We start from the raw sequence: 22418 nt of genomic DNA on the forward strand, positions 1-22418 counted from the left end.
AGGCGCGCTGGGGGGGGGGCTGCGACGGGCTCTGCTTCCCGGGGAGGGGGGCGCTCCGGAAGGAAAGAAGGAAAAGAGACCCCCCCACACGCAGGACTCCCCTTCTCCCAGCTGTGCCCTCCCCCCCCCCGCTCGGGAGAAGGTGATTTTTATGGCGGGGGGGCTGGCAGAGCAGACTCCGAGCCAGAAGGGAGGGCAGGAATCCGCGCCGACCGACCGAGAGCCCGGAGGACCCCTCCTCCTTGGCCGGGGCCTGCCTCGGATTGCTGGTCTGGGGAGGGCGAGGGGATCTTGCCAGAGGTAATGCCAGCGAAGACTTGTGTTCCTTTGGGTCTATACTGGCCCGTTTCGCACAACAGCCCTGCAAGGTAGGCTGGGGGCAAGATCACCCGGGAGGTCCCGCGGCTGAAGGCCGACGTGAACCCGGGCCGTCCCAGTCCCAGCATCCCCGCCCCGTCCCCACGCTCTTGGGCTGGGTTCGCGCTAGACTGGAGAAAGCGCAGGTGGCTGGCTCGGCTCCCGCGGTGCGGCCCGTGTCCCGCCGTTGGGTGGGGGCTGCTTCCCACGATGGAGCCAGGTGGGGAGAGGGCGGGGGGGGGAAGCGGGAAAAGGCCCTTCCCGGCGGGGGCTTGCAGTCTGAAAGCTCTTCCCCAACGGGGGAGGGGGGTTGGCGTATCGTTTCGGTCGGAAGAATCAGATGAAAAAAGGCGTGCCGGCCCCCGCGTCTGTTCTCCGCCCTCCTCCCCGTGGGAGAGGAGCGACAGAAGAAGGCCTCTCCCTCCGCGCCTTCTCCTTCCAGGCCGGGTGCCCCCCTGCCCGGAAGGCCGACCCCCCCCCCCGGGACGCCCTCTCGGTCCGGCCGAGGGAAGCGGCTCAGCGGAGGCCGGCTGCCCACGGCCAAAGGAGGCGCCGGCGCCAGCTTCCCACGGCCCGCTGCGGAAAGGAGGCTCGGCGGCCAGGAGGAGGAGGACGGCTGGGGACGCGGGCAGACGCAGAAACACGCGCAGGCGCACACGTGCATGCAAACTGGGCTCAGCGGCACGCTCAGCAATTCCTATGGCTTGTCGACGAAGCCTTCGTTGGCGTGGTTCAGGCCGCTTGCTCAGCCGAGACCGAAGACAGTATGGCTAATTGCGATGTGTGAAAACTGCCCTTAGCTGCCGGGGGAGAGATGGGGCGCTAGGTCAGCAAGCGGGGGGGCGGGGGGGTTACGGAAGCCCCGTCTAGCCTGGCACGCTCAGCCTTCCCCCGCCCCAGCCATGCAAGCAGGCGGGGGATGGCCGGCCGTGGCTCCGCAGCGGAAGCACCTGTCTCGCTCGCGGCCAGGTTTTGTCCTCTGCCACCCCCGTCTCCTGGGAGGGGAGGGGGGGCTCCCGGTCAGCCCCGCGGACCCCCTGCCGACCTGCGCCTGGAAAGGCTTCAAGGCCGGCCGAGGCTGCCGGTGCTCGGCTCTGCTTGGACGGGCCGAGGGAGGCGGAGCTGTCCCCCCTTGCAGCCCCACCGCCTAGGAAGACGCTGAACGTGCGTATAAAACAGTTTAAAAATGAACCCGTTGACTAAACCAGGGTTTTTTCAAAATTGTTGCTAAAAAAAGAGGGGCCTCCGGGCCCGAACGGAATGTTCTCAGTGGTTGAAAAATGCATAGTTGAGATAGAAAACACTGACTCGGCTGTGGGGGGGGGAATTCTCCTCCCCCCTCGCTTGTGTTCCCCACCTGGCCACAGGAGGAGGGGAGATGGAAGCACAGTGAGGGGGAGTCGGGTGGGGGGGTGCAGGTGATGTCCTGAGGGGGACAAAGGCCGGCCAGCCCAGCAGAAGCTGCTCCTCCGGCCATCTGCCACAGGCAGTGGGAGGGAGGGGACTGGCCACTTGCTTGCCAAACCAGCGTTGGCAGCCCCGCAGGATGAGGGTCTGGAGCAGCCCAACCCCTCTGCCCAGACCCCAGAGGGGGAGGAGTGCAGAAGTGCCGTGGCAGTGGGTCCTCTGGAGCGGGAAACGTGTCCGGTCTCACAGGGGGCCACAAGCCCTTGATCTTGACGCTGCCCTACCCCGCCCCCCGGCCGTGCAGCTGATCTGATGTGGGGCAGGGCAGTGGCGGCTGTTCTGGGTGCCGGCGGGTTGCTGTTCACAGGGGGTGGGCCTTGCCCCACGGAGCCCCCTCCGGCAACGGGCTTTCAGATCATTTTCATATTGAACTTCCTGGCCCCGCCCTGCCCAGAGGCCGAGGTGGGGCCGTCCACCTTGCGGAAGGAGTACTCCCCGGCAAAGTTGTTCTTGTGCTGCCCCCGACCCCGACTCCAGACAAAGAGGAGGAGGAAGCAGAAGAGGACCACGCCCAGGAAGGTGATGCAGCCCATGGCTGTGGACACCAGGATGGTCTTGAGGTCCAGGGTGAACTTGATGAAGACCCGGCTGCCGTTGTGGAAAGTGTCGTTGAACTCGCCCAGCACCGAGGTCCGGTTGGCATCCGGGGTGCCGTCGACAGGGGCCCCTTGGACGGTCAGGGTGGCAAAGTAGGTGTCGTTGCCGGCAGGGTTGGCGGCAAGGCAAATGTAGGTCCCGCTGTCCCTGGCCTGGGCGTAGCGGATCTCCAGCGTCCCGCTGGACGAGACAGTGAGCCGGCCCAAACTCTTGGAGGTGATCATCCGGTGCTGAGGGGAGACCCAGCTGATGGAGGGCACGGGCTCCCCCTCTGCCTGGCACTGGAAGGACACCGTCTGCCCCTCGTGAGCCGCCACGTGCTGCAGGTGGCGGTTCCGGATTTTGGGCTTCTGGCAGGTGAAGTACTCGAAGAGGACGGAGTCCGGGAAGTCGTGCAGGGCGTTGCCCTGGATCTCGAGGGGTGAGGAGCACGTGGGCGGCTGCCCACCGAAGTTCAACGTCTTCCGGCGCTGGAGCATCCAAAGCAGGCGGCAGTCGCAGACCAGCGGGTTCTGGTCCACCCGGAGCGTCTCCAGGGTGTTGACGGAGTGGAAGGTGCTCTCCTCCAGAGTGGACAGGAGATTGTTGGAGAGGTTGAGGAGACGGATCTGCCTCAGCCCAGAGAGCGCCTGGGGCTCCATGGAGACCAGCAGGGTGCCCACCATGTGGAGCTCCCTCAGCCGGGTGAGGTCCCGGAAGGACCCCCTGGGCACGGTGCCGATGGGGTTGTAGGAGAGGTTGAGGTACACGAGGTGCCCCAGGCTCCTCAGGGCCGCGGTGGGCACGGCCGTGATGTTGGTGAAGGTGATGAACAGGGAGGTGAGGTTCAGGCCCTGGAAGGCGTTGGGCGAAACCTCCTCCAGCAACGGCCAATTGTCGACTTCCAGGAGCCGCAGAGAGCCGAGCTTCCGGAAGTTCTCGTCTTCCAGCAGGGCGATGCTGAGGTGCCTGAGCCGGAGGAGCTCCAGGCTTTGCAGGCGGGAGAGGGACTCGGCTGAGAGGTCCGTCAGGTTGCACTTCTCGAGGGTCAGCTCCTGCAGGCTGAGCAGGCCGGAGAAGGCCTTTCGGGAGATGTAGACCAGGTCGTTGTCCCCGACCTCGAGGTGCTTCAGGCTCCTCAGGTCTTGGAACATGAAGTCCAGAAGGACGACAATTTTGTTCTCGCTGATGTCCAGCAGGGTGAGGTTGGCCAGTTTGTGGAAGACGCCCGGAGGGATCAGCTTGAGCTGGTTGTGTCGAAGCCGCAAGACCCGCAGGTAGAAGAGGTTGCCGAAGGCCCCGGGCTCCACGCTGGCGAGGATGTTCTCGCTGAGGTCCAGCTCTTCCAGCCTGGGGAAGGAGGAGAGCTCGCCTGAGTTCAAGCAGCGGATGCGGTTCTTGCTCAGCTCCAGGATCCTGGTCTCGGTGGGGATTCCCTCCGGGAGGGACGTGAGGCGTTTACGATGGCAGCTGACGGACTTGAGCTGAGGGAGGCACTCGCAGCGCGCCGGGCAGGCCCACCCCGGGGCCAGGCTCAGGAGGGAGCAGCAGCAGAAGGCCAGGAGGAGGAAGCCAGGTTGCATTGTGTGGGGCATGGTCCTACAGACCTCTTACCATCGTCCCACGCACCTGGGAGAGGGAGGGAGAGAGAGAAAGAAGAGGTTACTCGGACCCTGGCAGGGTTTGTGGCGTTCCCTTACAGGCCTCCCTTGGAGCCTTGAATTTGCTCTCCGCTTGGCCCAAGAGCCGGTCTGGGCCGCCCTCCAAAGCGTGTAGACAAAAGTGAACCCTGAAAGGACTCTGTGTTTGTGTTTCTGTGTACACACCCTTTTTGAGCACCTCCCTCCCTCCTGCTCCCCCCCATTCCAAAGCCGCGTCCTGATGCAGAGCACCAAGTGGCTTTTCGCGGCTTTGCGGATCACAAGCATCCAAGGCAGCATTCCAGGATCCATCCTTTGTAGATTAGTCCATAAATAGCTACAGTCACAAAATAATCCCAAACCGGCTTTATTGAGTTTTCACTACTGCAGACTGAATCAGAGGTGGCGGTGGGGCTTTGCATCTCAGGGAGAGAGTGCAGAAGCTCAGAAACCCCCCCCCACACACACACACAGCGGGATGGGGGAGGTCCCTTCTTATCTCCCGGGAGGGGGCCTTCACCAAATGGAGCCTGGGAACCCCCCTGGCTGCTGGCGGGTTTCCCTGAAGGTGGGAAGACTCCAGAGTGGCGCTTCCCCCACTCTCTGGCCGATTCCCCAGGCAGAGCGTTGTGTGTGTGGGGGGGTTTCAGCCCTTTCTTTCTGCCTCCTGGCTTGCAGGCGACCCCAAAGGGACCAGCAAGAGCTGCTGCAGGGCGATTTGTCCTGCCTGCCCCCTCCCTTGCTGGCCACTCAGCCCCCCCCCCCGCCCTGTGGATGGGCCCACTGCCTCTCCATTGCCCAGCTGCCGATTCCGGGGCAGGGCATCCACACCCCGCAGAGTTTGCCCTGAAACCCTTTTAGGCCCTTACAGGATCAACAGGGGGCCGGGGGGGTGTGTGGAGTGCATGCCAGAGGCTTTGTGCCGCTGAGGTGAGCAGGAGAGAGAGCTGGCTCCACGGGCCCCTGCGGGCATCAGGGCAGGACAGAAGCCGGCAGGGAAAGGGGGCCACCCGGTCTAAACCGGACTTAGGGCAAGAGAGGCGGAGAGCGGGTGCTTCCTAAGCTTTGAAAGGGCCCCTGGACTCTCCAGAGGCTGGTGGACAGCAAAGCCCGTCTGCGGTAGACGGAGCCAGACCAGACTCCATCCGAAAGCTGCCCAGGCGGCCGCTGGTGCCCAGTTCTGGCCCAGGCAATTGCTTTCCTCCCCACACCGTGCAAGACCTGGACCGTATTTCTCCTTCATCCCGTCTGCGTGATTTGGTGAATTCACTGTGCACGATGCTTTTGGTCTGATGAACATTTGGTCTGAATTGTAGCTGCTACTCTCGGCCTCGCGTGACAGGAAATAAACTCCCACCAGAAGGCTGAAGGTGCTTTTGCTGAAGCTAAAACCGCCCCTGCATTGCTGGCTTCAGCTTTAAGGGCAGAACTTTGCCAATCTGCCTGTGCCCAGCCTCCTCCTCCTCCTCCTCCTGCTGCTGCAGTGAATGAGGGAGGCACCCGTCTGAGCCTCTTCCGAATGCCGCCTCCCTGCTCCGGGCTGAGAGATACTTTCGCCTGGGAACGGCTCCCGAGGACCTCCGTCTGTGTCGCCTTCCTATCTCTGCAGCCACGGACCTTGTGGAATGGGTGGCTGAGGAAAGAAAGAAAGACCGCTCCGGTGGCCTGCTTAGTGTTGCCGTGCCAGTCCGTCAGCCCCGGGGCCTCCCTTCCCACGGAGGGCCAGGCTGGAGCTCCTCAGAAGCCTCGGGAAACGACTGCCGGCCGGGCCCCCGCTTGCTGATGACCTACTTGAGGCAGCTTCAGGGAAAATCCACGGCAGAGCAGGCTCCCCTGGGACTCGGCCCACTGAGCCAGCCACGAACGAGAGCTGGAAGGGGGGGGTGCTTTTGCTCTCGCCTGTGGCTCGCCAGCCGAAGATGGTGCCGGCGGAGGTGCTCGTGGGAGCTGCGAGGGCTGTGCCAAGGGCTGGTCGCTGCCCGTAAAGCCCCACGCGGCACAGAGCCCGATTACTGGCAGGACCACGTCTCTCCCTCGGTATCTATCCAACTGAAGAGACCCTGCAGGGTGAGCGTGCTTCCGCTTCCTTTGATCGAAGAACGGCCTCTCTCGGGACCCTGGGAGAGCAGGGCCCGTTCTCCCGAAGGAGGACCCTCCTGAGCTCTGGATGCCCCCCTCGCTCAGCTGAAGGAGGAAGAGCTGGCCGTTCAGCCACGCCCTTGGTGGGGAGACAGAGACCCTCACTCAAGTGATCAAGCACTTCGAAGTGGAGGCAGGGCCCAGATAAACCAGAAACAGAACCAGTTTATCTAAATCTTCCTTATGGCAAAGCTGCATTAACAGAGTCTTTTGGATCCGGAAGGGCAGAACTTCCCTCCGGCCACTTTGAACTGCTTGACCCATCAGGGCAGGTCCTCCCTCACTTCCTTTCCGTGGTTGATAAGAGACTGGGGGCTCCTGCCCCTCTTGTCAGATTATTTCCTAGGCAGCCTCCCCTCCCCTTGTTCCCCAAACACCCCCTTCCACTTTTGCAGTTGACTGGTGGTGATCTGGCCAACGCTGAGGGTGTTCCAGTGTCCAGATGTTTGCCCCTAAGGCTCCTAGGGCGTTTGGTCTGTGGTTACGGCTTGCCTTTGGCCACAGTGGTTCTGTCTGCAGGTCTTCACATTTGGCGATTTTGTCCAGTTCTTCTAGAAAGGGACCTGGGATAAGCAGCTGTTGTTACTTTGCAATATTAATGGTATCGTTGCAGGATGTAAGCTGTGCCAAGTAAAGCTTATTATTAGTCTAATACGCACGTCTGTGAAATCACAGCTGCCAGTTCCTGAGTTTTGGCCTCCGTGCGCGCTGAGGTTTCCCAAGTGCCAAAGATGTTGTAACGTATCAGCCTTGTATCTGTGCGGCTCCAAGCAGGATGGCCTTTTGCAACTGACAGAGGGGGATTTTGTAAACACACGGATTGTGCAGTCCAAGGCTTTTGGGTTTGGCGCCCATTGTGCTGACAAGCACTGGGACCACCTGAGCTGGTTTATGCCCTCGTCTTTCAGTTCGGATTTTCGTCTCTTGATATCTGTGATCTCCAATTATTTGCCTTCTACCATCCCCCACATCAGTTGCCCACACTTCGTCTTAACCACCGTTAAACCTGGTCTGTTATGAGCCAAGACTATCGGTTTGTATTTGGAAATCCCACAGTGTTTTAGCCTATTATTATTCCTGGAGACCAGAAGCATCAGATGAGCTGTCAGTGCAGGCTGATTGTCCTCTGGGAAAAGAAACAGAAAAGATTTCCTGGACAGCTTCTTGAAGGCCCAGCAAAAGCGCCAGATTTGGGGTGTCTGTGTGTGTGTGGGGCCCAGCCTGCACCACCCGCCTCCTGATGCTTCTGGGCTCCCTGATCTAGAATCTGAAGGATGGTCAGGGGGGAGGAGGAAGAGAAGGAAGGATGGGTGGGCGGGGGGGGGAGGTTGGAGATTCCCCCAAAGACTGCTGGAACCACCCATCAGCCTATGCTGAGAGATGGGCTCCCCCCCAACTCTTAATGACCACTGACCATTCCTTCCTCCTGTTGCTTGTGGGAATGGATGTGGCAGCCCCCCCCCAGGACCCTGCCAAGGAGGAGGTGACCCCTCTACAGGAGTGGACAAATCACAGCCCAGTGCACTGGGCGGAGGAGATGGTGGCCTGCGATGCCCTTTGTCCTGCTGAAAGGACAAAGTACTGGATGATGGTTGTCCCTTTCATCAAAAAAGTGGGGGTCCGGCAAACTACAAAAAAGTCTGTTTCTGGACAGACTGTATTGAGACCAGGCTGTGAGAATTTGGAAAGCACGGTGGGAGGTTACTGGAAGCCGAACTGAGCCTTGCCAAATTAAGCGGCCGATCCCAGCTGGGTCACCCAAGGCGTGACGGTCATCTCACCGGCCCACTAAAGCCAGCAGGCCCCTCTTTGGGCAGCAGCAAGACAGGAGGAGGCTGGAGGTGGGACTCGCTCAGTGGCGATGGGAAAGGGAGGGGAGGCCACGGGAAGCCCAAGACCCCACCCTGCACAGAGAAGGGGAGCTGATGGCGGAGAGGGTGCCGGACGACGAATGGACCCTCGGATCAGAAGGGCTGAGGAGCTTTCTGAGTCCTAGTAGCATTTACAACTCGGGTAGGTTCAGGACATCTGGTGGCCCAGGTCGCCATTTGAGGAAAGAAAGCCAAAGTTGCAAAGGCAGAATTGCAGCAGGAACACGGAAGGCGAGAAGCACGGGCGGGCGGCAGAGAAAGCTCCACGCAGCCAAAGAGAGAACGAAAGCAGGAGCAGGAGAGGGTCGTGGTGTTACGCATCAGCGAGCTGAGATGGGTTTGGGTGCCTTCGGCCAGAGGATCGCAGCGCTAACTGCCCAGGATGTGGAAGGGGGAGGGGAAGGGAACCGCTGCCGTAGGAAGGACATGGATGCGGTTGAAGATCCAGTCCAATGATTCTTAAGTTGCCGATACATTCTTCAAACCACCAAAAGGATGCGTATATACCTGGACATTACTGGATGATGTGCCCTCAATTTTCAAGGAAGGTACCAGGAATTGCTCTGAAGTTCTGAATCTCATTGATAAGGAATGGGGAGCCATGAAATGAAATCCACCAGGGACAGAAGATGCCAGAACAAACCCTTACCCGATGCCAAGAAGAGACGTCAAAGACATAGAACTCAGGATCTTGAAGTATTTCAGAGAGCAGTTAGAGGAGACGTGTAGGAGTGTTACAGCCAAATCTGTCAGCAGCGGAAATGAAAACAGAAACCCAAGGAAAGTCTTCCAAAATGAGGAGGTGCACCTGGGGAAGTGTGTGTGTGTGTGTGTGAGAGAGAGAGAGAGACAGAGAGGGAGGGAGGGAGGGAGGGTTGGGTTAAGCCCAGATTAAGAGATCGGAGGAGACCCCAGCTAAGGGGGGGGAGGAGACAGAGAGGAAGGGGTTCACTCCTCTAGACTCTCTCAGAATGTGCCTATCCAAGGCAGAGGGTTACAGCTTTAGTTGGGGGGGGGGAATTGTCCATTCCAGCCATCCTGTCACAACCCATCCCATCCCATTTCTATCTATCCCCTCTGACCCAGAATCAAATCTCGCCTCTCAAGGGGGAGGGGGGATGTGCCCAAGGGGTTATGGCCTCTGCTTCCTCTATCCGCTACAATGTAACATTTTGCTTTCCCACGTTTCTCTCCCTAAACTGTCAGCTAGAACAAGGGAGGGAATAAGGAATGCAACCTCCGTGCCTGGTTTGTTTCTACGCGCTCAGAGGAAGGTGTGAAGAAGCCGCCCACCAGACCATCGCTGTCTGTGAACCGGAGACGGGCCGATGTTATCTCCCCTTTTCCCACGATGGACCTAACACCTGGGGATTGGCTGTCCCACACTGGCCGGATGGACTATGGGGTGGGGTCTTGCTTGGGGATACCTTCTGGGCAGGAAATGCCTGCTATCAATTACTCTTCATAAAAGTTCCTATTGGAAGAAATCGTTTCCAAGAGTTCTGCTTTCTTAAGATGTGGAACTGAAGTGGGTCCTGACACATCCCTCAACTTAAGACTTGGTCACTTAGTGGCCATTCAAAGTTACAACCGACCCTCCCAAAAGCTACCTATGGCCTGGTTCCAAATTCTGAGAGACAGCTGACCCCACAGTCAACTGACCGCATTTTGGGCCTGGCGCAAAGAGGTCCCAACCTCAGGCGGGTCTGCTAAAGGAGCCCGACAGGCGGAGAGAAAGGGGTGGAAGAAGTGCACGAAGACTCTGCCCTGTGGAGATGTCAGCACATCTGCACAAAAAACCTATGGGACGACGCCGGCAAGAGCGCTTAGGGTCATCAGAGGCAGCTTAGAGTCCAGATATGGAAAAGCCGGTGGGCGGCAGATGCTCCGGCCAGTTTTAGGAAAGGTTGAGGAGCAATGCGGCTAATGCATTCTGGGTAATCGAGGGGGCCAAAGGCTGACCCGGCTCCGTCTCATCGATCACAGAAAGGCCTCCCACTGGGTTGACCGTATCGAACTCTAGCACCGCCAACACTTCGTCCTGCCCCATCTGCACTGTAGCAACAGCACTAAGACTCACATACTGCTTCACAGCCCTTCACAGCCCTCTTTAAGCGGTTCACAGAGTCAGCCTGTTGCCCCCTCCCAGCAATCTGGGTCCTCCTTTTACCGACCTCGGAAGGGTGGAAGGCTGTCAAGCTTGAACCGGTCAGGATTGAACTGCTGGCAGTGGGCAGAGTTAGCCTGCAATACTGCAGTCTAACCACTGTGCCACCACTGCTCCATATAGTTTCGTGTGAGGACAATGAGATGTCTTGGAATTACACACACGCACGCACACACCTTTCTCAGAGGGGGGAATTAAGTCCCTAATTTTTCAAAGCCAAGAACCAAGAAAAGAAGGGGGCTAGCAGGGGGCTGTTGAGCTCTCCAGGGTCAAGTGCTGGGGAGAGGGGTGTCAGAAGGCTTCCAGGCAGCAGGGAAATTGGGGGAGCCAACCTAGACATCTTGAGTCTGCCTCCTTGACACTGGCCAACAGGCATCTGGCAGATAGGGCGTAGGATTTTGGCTGTTCTTCATCCATTATGCAGGTTGCAGAACTCAGTAGTTGCCAGGAGGGGAAGCAGCAGTACAACCCTCACCCCCCCTCCAATTACGCACTCTTTGGCTGGCAGGGTGGCTGTGGGGGGTGGGAGCACTTTCTCGGAGAAGGCTGGGTGGGGGGAAGGTGGCCACGCCATCCAAGCGGCCCAGCTCAGGAGGGCTCCTGGGCGGCCGGCCGATGCCCTCTGGGGAAAGCCCCTCCGATTCCCGGCTTGTGTGTCTAGGAGCCCTTCCGCGCTTCCCCTGGAGACCTCCCGCGGCAGGGTCCCGCGTGGGCCAGCCAGCGCCCCGCTCCCTAGCCTGACGGCTCGTCCCCCGCCCTTCGAAGTACCCGGTGGGGGCTGGAAGGAAGACGCTCCGGCCTTCCCCGCCGCCCGGAAACGAGCAGGGAGCTGCCCCGCTCGTCCTCGGCTGCAGCCGTCGGCCCCTCGGGGAGACAGGGCGGAGAAGCTCCGGGTCACTCGGGGGGGCAAAATGCCGCCGGGGCTGGCGGCCGTCTTCAGTCTCCCGGCCGACGCTCTCCACTCCCGGGCCAAGGACGAGGGCGGGCGCGCAGGGCGGCGGGGACGCGCCGCTAAATGGGTCTCTCTATCCCGGCCGGCCTTCCACAATCGAGGCGAGGCCCCGGGAGCCTCTTGGCCCGGATAGCAGCGCCGAGATCTGGCACACGCTCTCCCCCGGGGCTCTCGCCTCTCCCTGCCGCGAGGAAGGCATTCACGCTCCCTCCGAAGGCGCGCCTTCTCTTGGCCCTCGGCTGGGGAGCAGCCCAGCCTGAAGGGGCTTCACGCGAGGTCGCCCCCCTTTCCCCAACCCGTCCTGGCCGTTCTGAGACTGCCAGCAACTAAGCGCAGCCCCGCCCAAACCGAGAGACCCCCCCCCCTTCAGATGCCTCCAGGTACGACCCAAGGCTCCCTGCCTGCGACTGAGAGGCCCCTCCCCGGGCTGCCACCCCTGCACCGAACTCCCCTGAAACAGCTGGAGCCCCCCCCCGCCGCTCCTTGGTTGGCCGTAATGTTGGCCTCGGCAGCGGCTCCCTGGTGGGGAAGCGGGGGGAGGGGCTGGGCACGTGCTTCAGAGCTTTCTCTCCCCCCCCACCCCAGGGGTCCCCGGATCAACAAAGGGGCCGGAGTGGTTGCAGTGCTGCAGAGGCACATCCCCACCTGCCTTTCAAGGAGGAGGAGAAGAGGAGGCATTAAATTACCTTGGTCATGGTTGCCTAGCAACGGGCCAGCACCTTGCAGGTGAGGGAGCCCCCGGGTGGATTGTCTGCTTGGCAAAAGAAAGGCCGCTGCTGCCGGCTCCGCAGGTGGATCCCATCTCGGTGCTCGGAAGGGCCCCCCCCCTTAGGCCGAGTGCCGCAATTCGGTGCTGTGGCCAGATGTAGAGGCAGCCTTTCGGTCCAGACACAATCCAAACACAGCTTGTGCGGACACCCCCCCTTCCCCACCACAAGGATTGAGCCTTGCTTTGAGTTGGTCAGAGGAGGTCCAGCTCCCTCCCGGTCAGATCAGGAGGAGATCTAGCTCATCCCAGCGTTTCCAAAGCAGAAACCACAAAGCAAGGGATTCCCACTCTTGCTGGCAGTGATCCAAACACACAACTGCGTGCGTGGGGGGGGGGGGGGACACAGGACATGCAACATCTAAAAGGTCACTAAAAACAGCAGGTTTTGGGGGGGAGGGAGAAGCTTGGGAGGAACTGAATGTATTGGTGTAGCAGGTCCTTGCTCGGTTCTCTCTCAACCTGTCATGAGAAGCGGCCAGGATCCTGGCTTGTCGGCTTTCAGATTCACAGGCAGACCCCTGGAGGCTGTCTCTGGGCAGCTGATGGGCCGTGGGGAGAACAGGCAGCTGGACTAGACAGGCCAGGGTCCCCTCCGGCACTGCCCGGCTTCTCTTCCGATGCTCAGGAAAACATGCAGCAAACACACAGCTCTGAGGATGCAAGGCAGAGCCGGGGACCTGATCCTTTCTCCCGCCTGCCTCCTGGGACCCGCCTCCCCTCCGCCTCCCCCCATGAAGGAGGGGTGCCAAAGAGCAAGGCCCATTCCAGAGCCAAGGCCCATTCCAGAGCCGACCTCTGTGCAGCTGCCACCCCCCCCCAGCAGCCGAGAAGCCGGCTCCCCCCCCACTCCTCTGCTCCAGAGAGCCAGGCAGGAGGGGGCCTGTGCGGGCAGAGAGGCTCAGGGCCTGCGTCCTCCTGGGCTGGGGGGGGGGGAAAGGTGCTTCCTGCGGGGGCAGGGAAATCACAGGAAGAGGCCACTCAGGAGAAGAAAGGCCAAGCTGCCCAGCTGGCAGAGGGAGGCTGGTGACCTGCCACCCGAAGCAGCAGGGATTTTCGGCTCCGGTTGCATCCAGGGCGGCAGAGCCCGACTGCCTGGGAAAGGCCGGCAACATTGCAGGGTTGCTGGAGGGGGACGGAGGGTGTGTTTTCCACCCGAGCAGGGACAGCTCTGGGCTGGCAGCCTCATCCTGCCTGGGCAGAAGCCACCCGATCGTTTCACTCAGGCTTGCAAGCGGCTCGCCTGGAAGCTGCCTCTGCGCAGCCTGGTTCTCCTCTCCAGTCTAAAGACCAGCCGGAGGGGCTGCCAGCCTTTAGGCCTTTTGCAAGTTGACTGGGCTGAGCGGTCAAATTAACCTGACACTCCTCTGGGGCTTTCAGAGAGGGCGGGCCCTTGGCCGGAGCCCCTGGAACCTCCAGGCCTCTCTGTGTTTTCAGCAGAGATTTGCCCTCCTGTCTGCCCACCAGGAAGATACGCAGATGATACCACTCTAATGGCAGAAAGTGAAGAGGAACTAAAGAGCCTCTTGCTGCGAGTGAAGAAGGAGAGTGCAAAACTTGGGTTGAAACTAAACATTAAGAAAACCAAGATCGTGGCATCCGGCCCTCTCAATTCCTGGCAAATTTTTATTTTATTTTTATTTTATTTTAATCCCATTTATATCCCGCCCTTCTCCGAAGACTCAGGGTGGCTTACAATCTAAGCACAAATCAATGTGCTTAGCAATAGCCTTCATTCTATGTATATGCCTGCTTATTAGGGCTTTCGGGGGGCCCCAAGCGGCTTTATTACAAAGTCAGCTTATTGCCCCCAACAATCTGGGTCCTCATTTTACCTACCTCGGAAGGATGGAAGGCTGAGTCAACCTTGAGCCTGGTGGGATGCGAACCTGCACTAATTGCAGGCAGCTGGTGTTACTTAAGGAGGCATTAGCCCACTGCTCCACCAAGGCTTCAATTATTCTCCAAATAGGTGGAGAAGAAATGGAGGTAGTGACAGATTTTATTTTCCTGGGCTCCAAGATCACTGCAGATGGGGACTGTAGCCAAGAAATTAAAAGACGCTTGCTCCTGGGAAGGAAAGCCATGGCAAATCTAGACAGCACACTAAAAAGCAGAGACATCACCCTGCCAACAAAAGTGTGTATAGTCAAGGCTGTGGTCTTCCCAGTTGCAATGTATGGCTGTGAAAATTGGACCGCAAGAAAGGCTGAGTGCCAAAGAATCGAGGCCTTTGAACTCTGGTGCTGGAGAAGACTCCTGCGAGTCCCTTGGACTGCAAGGCGATCAAACCGGTCAGTCCTAGAGGAGATCAACCCTAACTGCTCTTTAGAAGGCCAGATCCTGAAGCTGAACCTCAAATACTTTGGCCACCTAATGAGAAGGAAGGACTCACTGGAGAAGAGCCTCATGCTGGGAAAGGTGGATGGCAAGAGAATAAGGGGACGACAGAGAATGAGGTGGCTGGATGGAGTCACTGAAGCAGGAGGTGTGAGCCTAAATGGACTCCAGAAGATGGTAGAGGACAGGAAGGCCTGGAGGAACGTTGTCCATGGGGGTCGCGATGGGTTGGACACGACTTTGCAACTAATAACAACAACTGCCCACTGGGGAAGCTTTAAAGGGTTGCAGCCTAAGAGTTTATTCTAGCAAACAGAAATCCATTGTGGAAAGCAAGATGGGGCCTTCTTCCCTGCTGCCCCCCCCCTCTTCAACAGTAGTTGAAATCAGCCGCTGTCTGTGGCGGGGGTGGGGGGCAGAGGTTAGTCGAAAGGGCCAAGCTCTTCTTGCCAGCTGCTAAGTGGGGGGGTTGCTCTCCACCTTCCATGGGGGGGGAGCCTTTGCAGAGGACTTGTGTGATGCGTAGAAAGTACCATTTGCATCTGGCCTGACATAGCAGGTGGTGCAGAGGGCACCCCTGGAGAATCTATGGGGTGCTTCGGGCTCCCAGAGCTGGGTTGTTTTCTTGCAGACATTTCATTACCCAACTAGATAACATCATTAGTGTTAGAAGGGAGTAGAGTTTGGTCTTAGGTTAGAATAGAATAGAATAGAATAGAATAGAATAGAATAGAATAGAATAGAATAGAATAGAATAGAATAGAATAGAATAGAATAGAATAGAATGGGACCTTGGAGGTCTTCTAGTCCAGCCCCCTGCTCAAGCAGGAGAACCTATACCATCTCAGACAAGTGACTGTCTAGCCTCTTCTTAAAAATTTACAGTGATGGAGCACCCACGATTTCTGAAGGAAAGCTGTTCCACTAGTTAATTGTCCTTACTGTCAGGACGTTTCTCCTTAATTCCAGGTTGCATCTCTCTTTCATGAGTTCCCTACCATTGTTTCTCGTCCTTCCCTCTGGTGCTTTGGAGAATAGTTTGACCCCCTTTTCTTCTTTGGGGCAGCCCCTCAAATACTGGAACGCTGCTATCATGTCTCCCCTATTTCTTCTTTTCTTTAGACTGGCCAAACCCGAGTCCCGCAGCCGTTCTTCCTATGTTTTAGTCTCCAGGCCTTTGATCATCTCAGTTGCTCTTCTCTGAATTTTTTGGTAACTCTCAACATCTTTTTTGTGATATGGTGACCAAAGTTGGCTGCAGTATTCCAGGTGTGGCCTCACTAGGGTTTTATAAAGCGGTACTAATGCCTCGCCTAAGACGGAACCTTGGGGTATCCCACTGCTTACTTCTCTCCATGTGGCTGTAGTGCCATTGAGGACTACTCATTAAGTACAGTTTGCCTGCCAGCTAAAGATCCATCTGGTGGTGATGTTACCTATTCCATCTTTTTCTAGCTTACCAAGGAGTAGGTTGTGGTCTACTTTATCAAATGCTTACTGAAGTCTAAGTATGCTGCGTCCATAGTATTTTGCTGGTCTGTTAGTTTAGTCACTTTATCAAAGAATGAAATAAGATTGTTTTGGCATGATCTGTTTTTAACAAACCTGTGCTGGCTGCTAGTTATAAATTTGTTTGCTTCTAGTTGTTCGCAGATCTGTGTTTTGATTATCTTTTCTAGGATTTTGCCAGGTATTGATGTTAGGCTGATTGGTCTGTAGTTTCCTAAATTCGTTTTTTCCCCTTTTTTGAAGATGGGAACCACATCAGCCCTTTTCCAGTCCTCAAGTACTTCCCCAGTGCTCCAGGATTTGTAAAAGATGTGGTGCAATGGTTCTGAGATAACATCTGCCAGGTCCTTCAGAAGTCTGGGATGTAATCTGTCGGGTCCCGGTGATTTGTATTCCTCAAGGTCGGATAGGTGTCCTCTTACCATTTTCTTGCTTATTTTAATTTTTGTTTCAAGTTTGTCTTTTGCAGTGGTTTTTTTGGTATGTTGGGCTATCGTTTCTTTTTGTGTGAAGACTGATGCGAAGTATGAGTTAAGCAGCTCTGCTTTCTCCCTGTTGCCTGTTATTTCCTTGCCATCTTCTCTCTTTAGGGGACCTACAGTCTCCTTGACTTTTTTCTTGTTGTTAATGTGTTTTATTATCTGTGGTTTCTGTTGCAAGTCTTTGTTCTGAGCCTTTCCTTTCCTGACTTTGCATGTTCTCGCTGTCTGCTGATAATCCGCCTTAGTTATGTGCCCCTCTTTCCAATTTTTGTATTTGTCCTTTTTGTCTTTCAGTTTGTCAGAGAGATCTTTGTGCAGCCAAGCTGGTTTATTCTTGAATTTCTTGTTTTTCTTTTTCAGTGGTATTGTGCTGGTCTGGGCTTACATGATTGCATTTTTCAGAGTTTCCCACGCTTCTTGGGTTGTTTTCCCCTTTAGGATTTTCATCCATGGGATCTTTCCTAGGTTCTCTCTCAGTTTGTTAAAGTCAGTTCTTTTGAAGTTTAGGATGTTGGTTGGATTGTTTTCTATTGCTATTGTTTGCGTTATATTAAATTCCAGTATGACGTGGTCGACGTGGTCACTTTTACCCAAGGTTCTGGCAACTTCAACTCCCTCTATCACTTCTTCTCTGGTGTCTCACCCTGTCAGTGTTGTCGGAGGATGGTCTCAGAGGTTCTCTGGTTGGATTGTTTACTGTTGGCTTGTTTGGCCATTCCTGGATTGGGGCATTGTTTACTTCTTGCTTGTGGGTCTGATGTTAATTTGGAGTTCGTCTAGCAGGGTGTTTAGGCTTGTGTTGGTGGTGCTATATTGGGCTGAGTGGTATACAGCACAACCAACACAAGCCATAAAAAGGATCACACTGCCATACATCAAGAAACCACCAACAGACTATTACAGCCACATGGAATCAACAAGGCTCGCACTCTGACTGATTGGCCATCAAAAGGACACACAAACCAGATCTACATATTGTGCAAAGAAAACACTCAACAAGCCAAAAAGGGAACAACTTCCCCACCAGCAATCAAGGCCCAGATGAGCATAGAGTAACTCCAAGATTTAACATCAGATCAAAAACAGTGAACAGTGAGAAACTGCCAAACCAGCCCAAGGAGAGCAGCTCCGAGACCACCCCCACCGACGCCAGCAGGGCGAGACTCTAGAACATCAGCTGAGAGCAAGACACCCCCCCTCCTTTCTGGCACTGACGTTGCCTAGTTTGGGTAATGAAGGCTCTGCAAGAAGACTGCCCAGCTCAGAGAGCACCAGGGACCCCCGAGCTACGAATATCCTCCTTTATCCCCACCTGGAAAGTCTACCTACGGAGACATCTGGAACACGCAGCTCCTGGAACGCGCAGCTCCCCTTCCTGAAATCCTTCCAGTGGATAAAACAGCTGCCAGCCTTGAGGGGAAGCTGCTCCGTTTGTCTCACTAAGGCCAGAGCTATTTTTAAAAAATCCTAGTTGCGGCCAGCCGGGAGCAGGGAGGGAAGTCCAGGCAGCTTCCAAAAGGGGAGCAGGGCGAGGGAGGGAGCAGCTGGCTGGAATGAGGAATTGCCCTCCTGCCATTCTTGGCCCCATCCAGCCCAGGACCAGGTGTGGGGGAGGGGGGGGTGTCTCTGAGCCCCTGGCTCTTGCTGTCTTGGAGGCTTAACAGCCATCTGCCTGCCTGCTGGGGGTGGGGATGCTCAGCAGACTGGAGGGGGAGCAAGGGGTGGTGGTGGTGGTGAAGGAGCAGAAGGGGCAGCTGGGGATTGCAAGGAAGGACTGGAAAAAGATGGATTACAGTCCGGCCTTTGGTCAGCCGATGCTGAGGGAGGCCTGGGTCCAAAGCAGGGGCTCCCTCCCAGCTCTGGGGCCATCTGCACAGAGGAGTTCTCCTCGCTGCTGGCACCCGTAAATCCCTGGGGGTGGAGGAGGCCTGAGTTTCAGCATCCCTCACCACCTACCTGGCCATCACTTTTGCGGGGTCATCTCAGCATAAGGACTCTCGCCTGAGGTTGCCGAGACTCCTCTGCCAGTTGCAAAGGTTCACAAAGCCTCCCACATTCAAGGAGGGGCGTGGGGGGTGCTGCAACCCTAAGCTCAGTGAAGAAAGGCCTTCGTTGAGGGACCCCTCCCCCGGCCGGAGAGTCTGGATGGGCCGCCCAGAACAGGAGGAAGGAAGAGCTGCAAAGGGGGGAGGATGGCCATCGGAGTCTGGGACGGAGCTGTAAGGAGCACGTCTCCTGCAATACAAATGAGGGCCCCCACATCCACACACATCCAAGGTAGACTGGCTCTGATACTGGAGGTTCAGCATGATATGTTTTCTCCATTTACCCTGAATTTCTTGCCTTAAAAGCTGGTAAGCTCCTTGGGAGCCTCCATCCACTCCTCGGGGCCAAAGGGATTTGAGGGCAGGAACCTGACCTTACCTCGTGCACACCTCAGTGCCCTCTGGCCTTCCAGCAGCCTTTGACCTCTTGCTAAGGCAGGATAAATGCTTGGGAGAGCCGTGGGGGGGAGGGGAGGCCCCTCTGGGAAGGTCACTGGAGAATCTGAGAGGTTGCTGGGTCCTGCTGTGCCCCATGGGCCTTTTGTGTCCATCTGCAGCCCCTCCTCTTACAGGACAACCCTGCCTAGACCAGCCACCACCCAGAAAAGGGGCCAGATTGACAGCCCAAGGGGTTTTGATGGGAAATTCTCTCCCTTAAGGTAACATGGGGGGATGGCAGCCTCTTGCAAAGGTGGGGATGCCCACCCAGGAAATGGGTGCCCTCGGGGCCATCTTTCCTTGGTCCAGCTTTAGGCTGAAAGGTATACACCTAGCCAGGCAGCCCTGCTTATCCCTGCATCCTCCCATTGACCCCTGACCAGGACCGGGCAGGTAGCAAGCCGGATGAATCAAGGTATTCAGATCCATCTGAGAAATGTTCCTTGGCCACGTGGGATCTCCTACCCCGCAGTGGCAATAATAATAATAATAAACATTTATTGTCAAAGTACAACATGTGTACATTGAGATTAGCTGAGCCTCCCCCCCCACCGTGCTCTCTCCCCCCAACACACAGTGACAACAAACCCTCCATCCTACCACACCATGTGAACCAACTACACACACCGGCCTCCCAAGTCAATTCTGCATACGTTCACAGAGATTATGTTCCATTTAAAAGCCTAACAGCCCACGGATAAAAGCTATTTTTCAGCCTGTTGGTACGGCTGGCTATATTCCTATATCTATATGCCGTCAAAGGAGCGCATCGCACAAGGTGCAGGTACAATTTGAGGGCTGCAGTGGGGCTGATTTGGAAAAGCGAAGGGGAGGGGCGCCCAGGGACTGTCTCGTGGGACCACTGCCATCGTTAAGGCTGGCATTCCTTGAAGCCCAAGAGGCCACGGAAAAATGCGGATGTGGCTGTCTCTGCCCTGCCTCTTGCCCCAAGAAATAGTCACCCCCCCCCCACACACACTGCTTGATCGTCTCTGAGGGACCCTTCCTGTTCCGAGATAGGTTGCCTGTCCTCGGCATCCATGGAGGAAGAGCCCCCCCCCCGGAGCCCTGACTGAGGCAGGCAGCTGACTGCAGCCTACTCTCCCCCCTTAGTTCCCCTCCATCGCCAGCTGGCACAGAGGCAGGAATCAGAGGGGCACAAAGTGTGTGTGGACCTGCCTCCATGGGCTGAGGAACACATGGCGACCCTCCCCCACCTTAGACAGGGAGGGGCAGCCTAAAGGATCCTGCATGACACGCCAGAGATAAGACCCCTCCGAGGCGGAAAGAGAGGCAAAGGCTATGGCAGGACTGGGGGACGCCGAGAAGCTCCACAGCACCCTAAGAATGGCAGCCCAGATGTTCTCTTAAGAAATGTAAACCAGATGTGCACAGACCAGTCCCTGATCTTAATTTCCCCTCACTTGAACACCACTTACTTTGCTCTGCCCGCCCCTGTCAGTTTCCCCATTAAAAAGGTCTATCACGTCATGGTGTGTGTGGGGGGGGGAGCCCAGGAGAGGAAAAGGCCCCAGCAGGAGCAGGGAGACCAGGAGGGATCCACAAGGAGTCCAGGGGCTCCACCCTCTGCAGGCTAAGCAGAAGGGGGTCCCCTGGGACAGGCCCGGTTCTCTCAGGGCCAGAGAGAGGCAGGCAGTCTGACTGCTCCGCCTTCGGATCGCCTTGGCCCAGTCGCTGTCCCCTCTGGAGCAGTTTTAGGCAATTTCCACTTGGAGGCATGTAAAGCCCCCCCCCCACTCGGAGGAGTGCTGGGCCTTTTCCATCTCCTGGGGAGGCCAAGCTTTGACCCAGGATCAGGCATCCCTCTAGGCAGGGAAAGTGGGGAGGAGGGGCCAAGCGCCCCCTCTGTCCCGGCCAGCCCGGTCTGCAGGGTGCCTGGAGGAGCCGCAGGAGGGTCCCATGCAAATGTGCAGCCGGATCAGCCCTTCCCGGGACTGGACAGCTCTGGGCAATTGGACATGACTGGCCGGTCAACAGGAGCACCAGAAGACAGATTTGGGCCACAACTGGCTCAAAGCGGGCGGAGACAATTGGGTGTCAAACCTCACGGGCCAGATGAACCTGCAAAGATGGCAGCTTGCCAGAAAACAGAGACTGCACCAGGGAAGCGCCCCGGAATGATTTGCAGCCCGGACGGGAGAAAACCACACGGGAACCCTCAGCCAGGGCAGCCCCAGGTTGGCCTGGGATTCTGCTCTGTGCCCGGCTTTCCATTGGGGTGGGATCTGTCCCTTGCAGAGGCTCCCCTCCTCCGTCCTTCAGATCCACGCCACCCTCAAACCCCCCCCCTTGTGCAGTGAGCGATCTGAAAGGGGGGGGGCCTGGTGGTTCAGGGGAGGCAGAAGAGCCTTGGAGGCCTCAGATCCGCTCTGCCTGGCGTTGCCTCCCTCTCTGGGGTCGGTGGGCACTGGAAGGCAGAGGTGCCACACCCGGAAGGGGCTCAGAGAGGAAATGGGGGGGGGCAGAAGTTTAAAGAGGAGGGGAGAATGGGAGGCAGCGTGCACAGCTAGAAGTCCCCGGTGGTTTGCAGGGAAAGAAGCCTCAGGGACTGGGCGCATTTTGGGAGAGAAAAGAGGGAGGGGGGACCAACGCCGCCGCAGAGCAGCTAGAGAGGCACCCAGGAGGGAACAAGAGCCGAGATTTCTGAATTTCTCGCGCGCTTCACCGGCCCGCAGCCTCTTCTGGGGGGGGAATAAGCGGGGCTCTCGGCAAAGAACTCCCCCTCCCACGCGCTGCCCCTTGCCTGGGGGGCGGGGAAGGAGAGGCTTGGGATCGGAAGCAGCCCCTGGGCCGCCCAGCCGGGGGACTTGGCAGCGCTGGGCCCTCAGCCCTGCAGGATCACCCCCGACCAGCAGCCCGCTTTTCTAGAGGCCCGGCCGGGACCCGACGCCGACCAGCTCTGCCCTCGCCGCCTCCACAGCCACCTCCTCCCGCTCCGGGGCCCTTTGCTCCGCGGAGGGGGTCTGGTTCGCCCGCGCCGAAAGCCCCTTTCCGGGGGGCAGCCGCTGGCCTCTTCGTCGCTGGCGCAGCAGGAGGCCGGGCAGAAACGCCCCCCCCCTCCGAGCCGAAAGTTCCGGGCAGCCGCGGCAGGAAAGAAGCTTGCTAAGGGTCGGCGGCGGACAATCGCAACTGCCGCCGCCCGCCCGCCTGCTGACCCAGCCCCGGCCGGCTGCGGTCCTCGGCGAGTCTGTTCATCGGCGCCGAGCGCCGCGGTTCCTGCCCCCGCCCGCCCGTCCCTCTTCCCCGCAGGGACTCCGCCGCTCCGAAGCCGAGCGGGAGCCGGCGGACACCTACCGGGCAGGGCGAGGAGCTGGGCTTCGGCGGGCAAAGGAAGGGAGCCGAGGCGAGCAGCTTAGGGCCGCGGGGGGCGAGCGGGACGGCGGCCGCGCAGCAGCGGCGCTGCGCACCGGGAGGAAGAGCGGCGGCGGCGGCTCTCGGCTGGATGAGCGGCAGGGTGACCCGCGCCAGCCGCCCTCTTCCCCGGCTGGGCTCCGTGGCGCATCGGGGGCGGCGATCTCTGCCCGCTCGCCCCGCTGGCTCTCTCCTCCCCGCCGGCCGGCTACCGTGTGGCTCGGGCGGGGCGTGCGGCGCGCCTGGGATGCTGCTCTGCCCCGCGAGCGCCTCTGGGGCTGGAGCCCCCCCCCCCGC

General features: G+C 58.1%; 1 protein-coding gene across 1 annotated transcript; it reads right to left on the reverse strand.

Moving 5' to 3' along the window:
- Nucleotides 1-1735: 1735 nt before the first annotated feature.
- Nucleotides 1736-22294, reverse strand: LINGO3 (leucine rich repeat and Ig domain containing 3). Its single transcript, XM_083350418.1, has 2 exons — nt 22065-22294; nt 1736-4029 (listed from the first exon to the last, which is right to left on the reverse strand). The coding sequence occupies exon 2, from the start codon at nt 3993-3995 to the stop codon at nt 2175-2177; it is 1821 nt and encodes a 606-aa protein (XP_083206544.1). The 5' UTR covers nt 3996-4029; nt 22065-22294; the 3' UTR covers nt 1736-2174.
- Nucleotides 22295-22418: the final 124 nt, after the last annotated feature.

Source organism: Vipera ursinii (assembly GCF_947247035.1).
Source record: "Vipera ursinii genome assembly, chromosome: 1".
NCBI lineage: Eukaryota > Metazoa > Chordata > Lepidosauria > Squamata > Viperidae > Vipera > Vipera ursinii.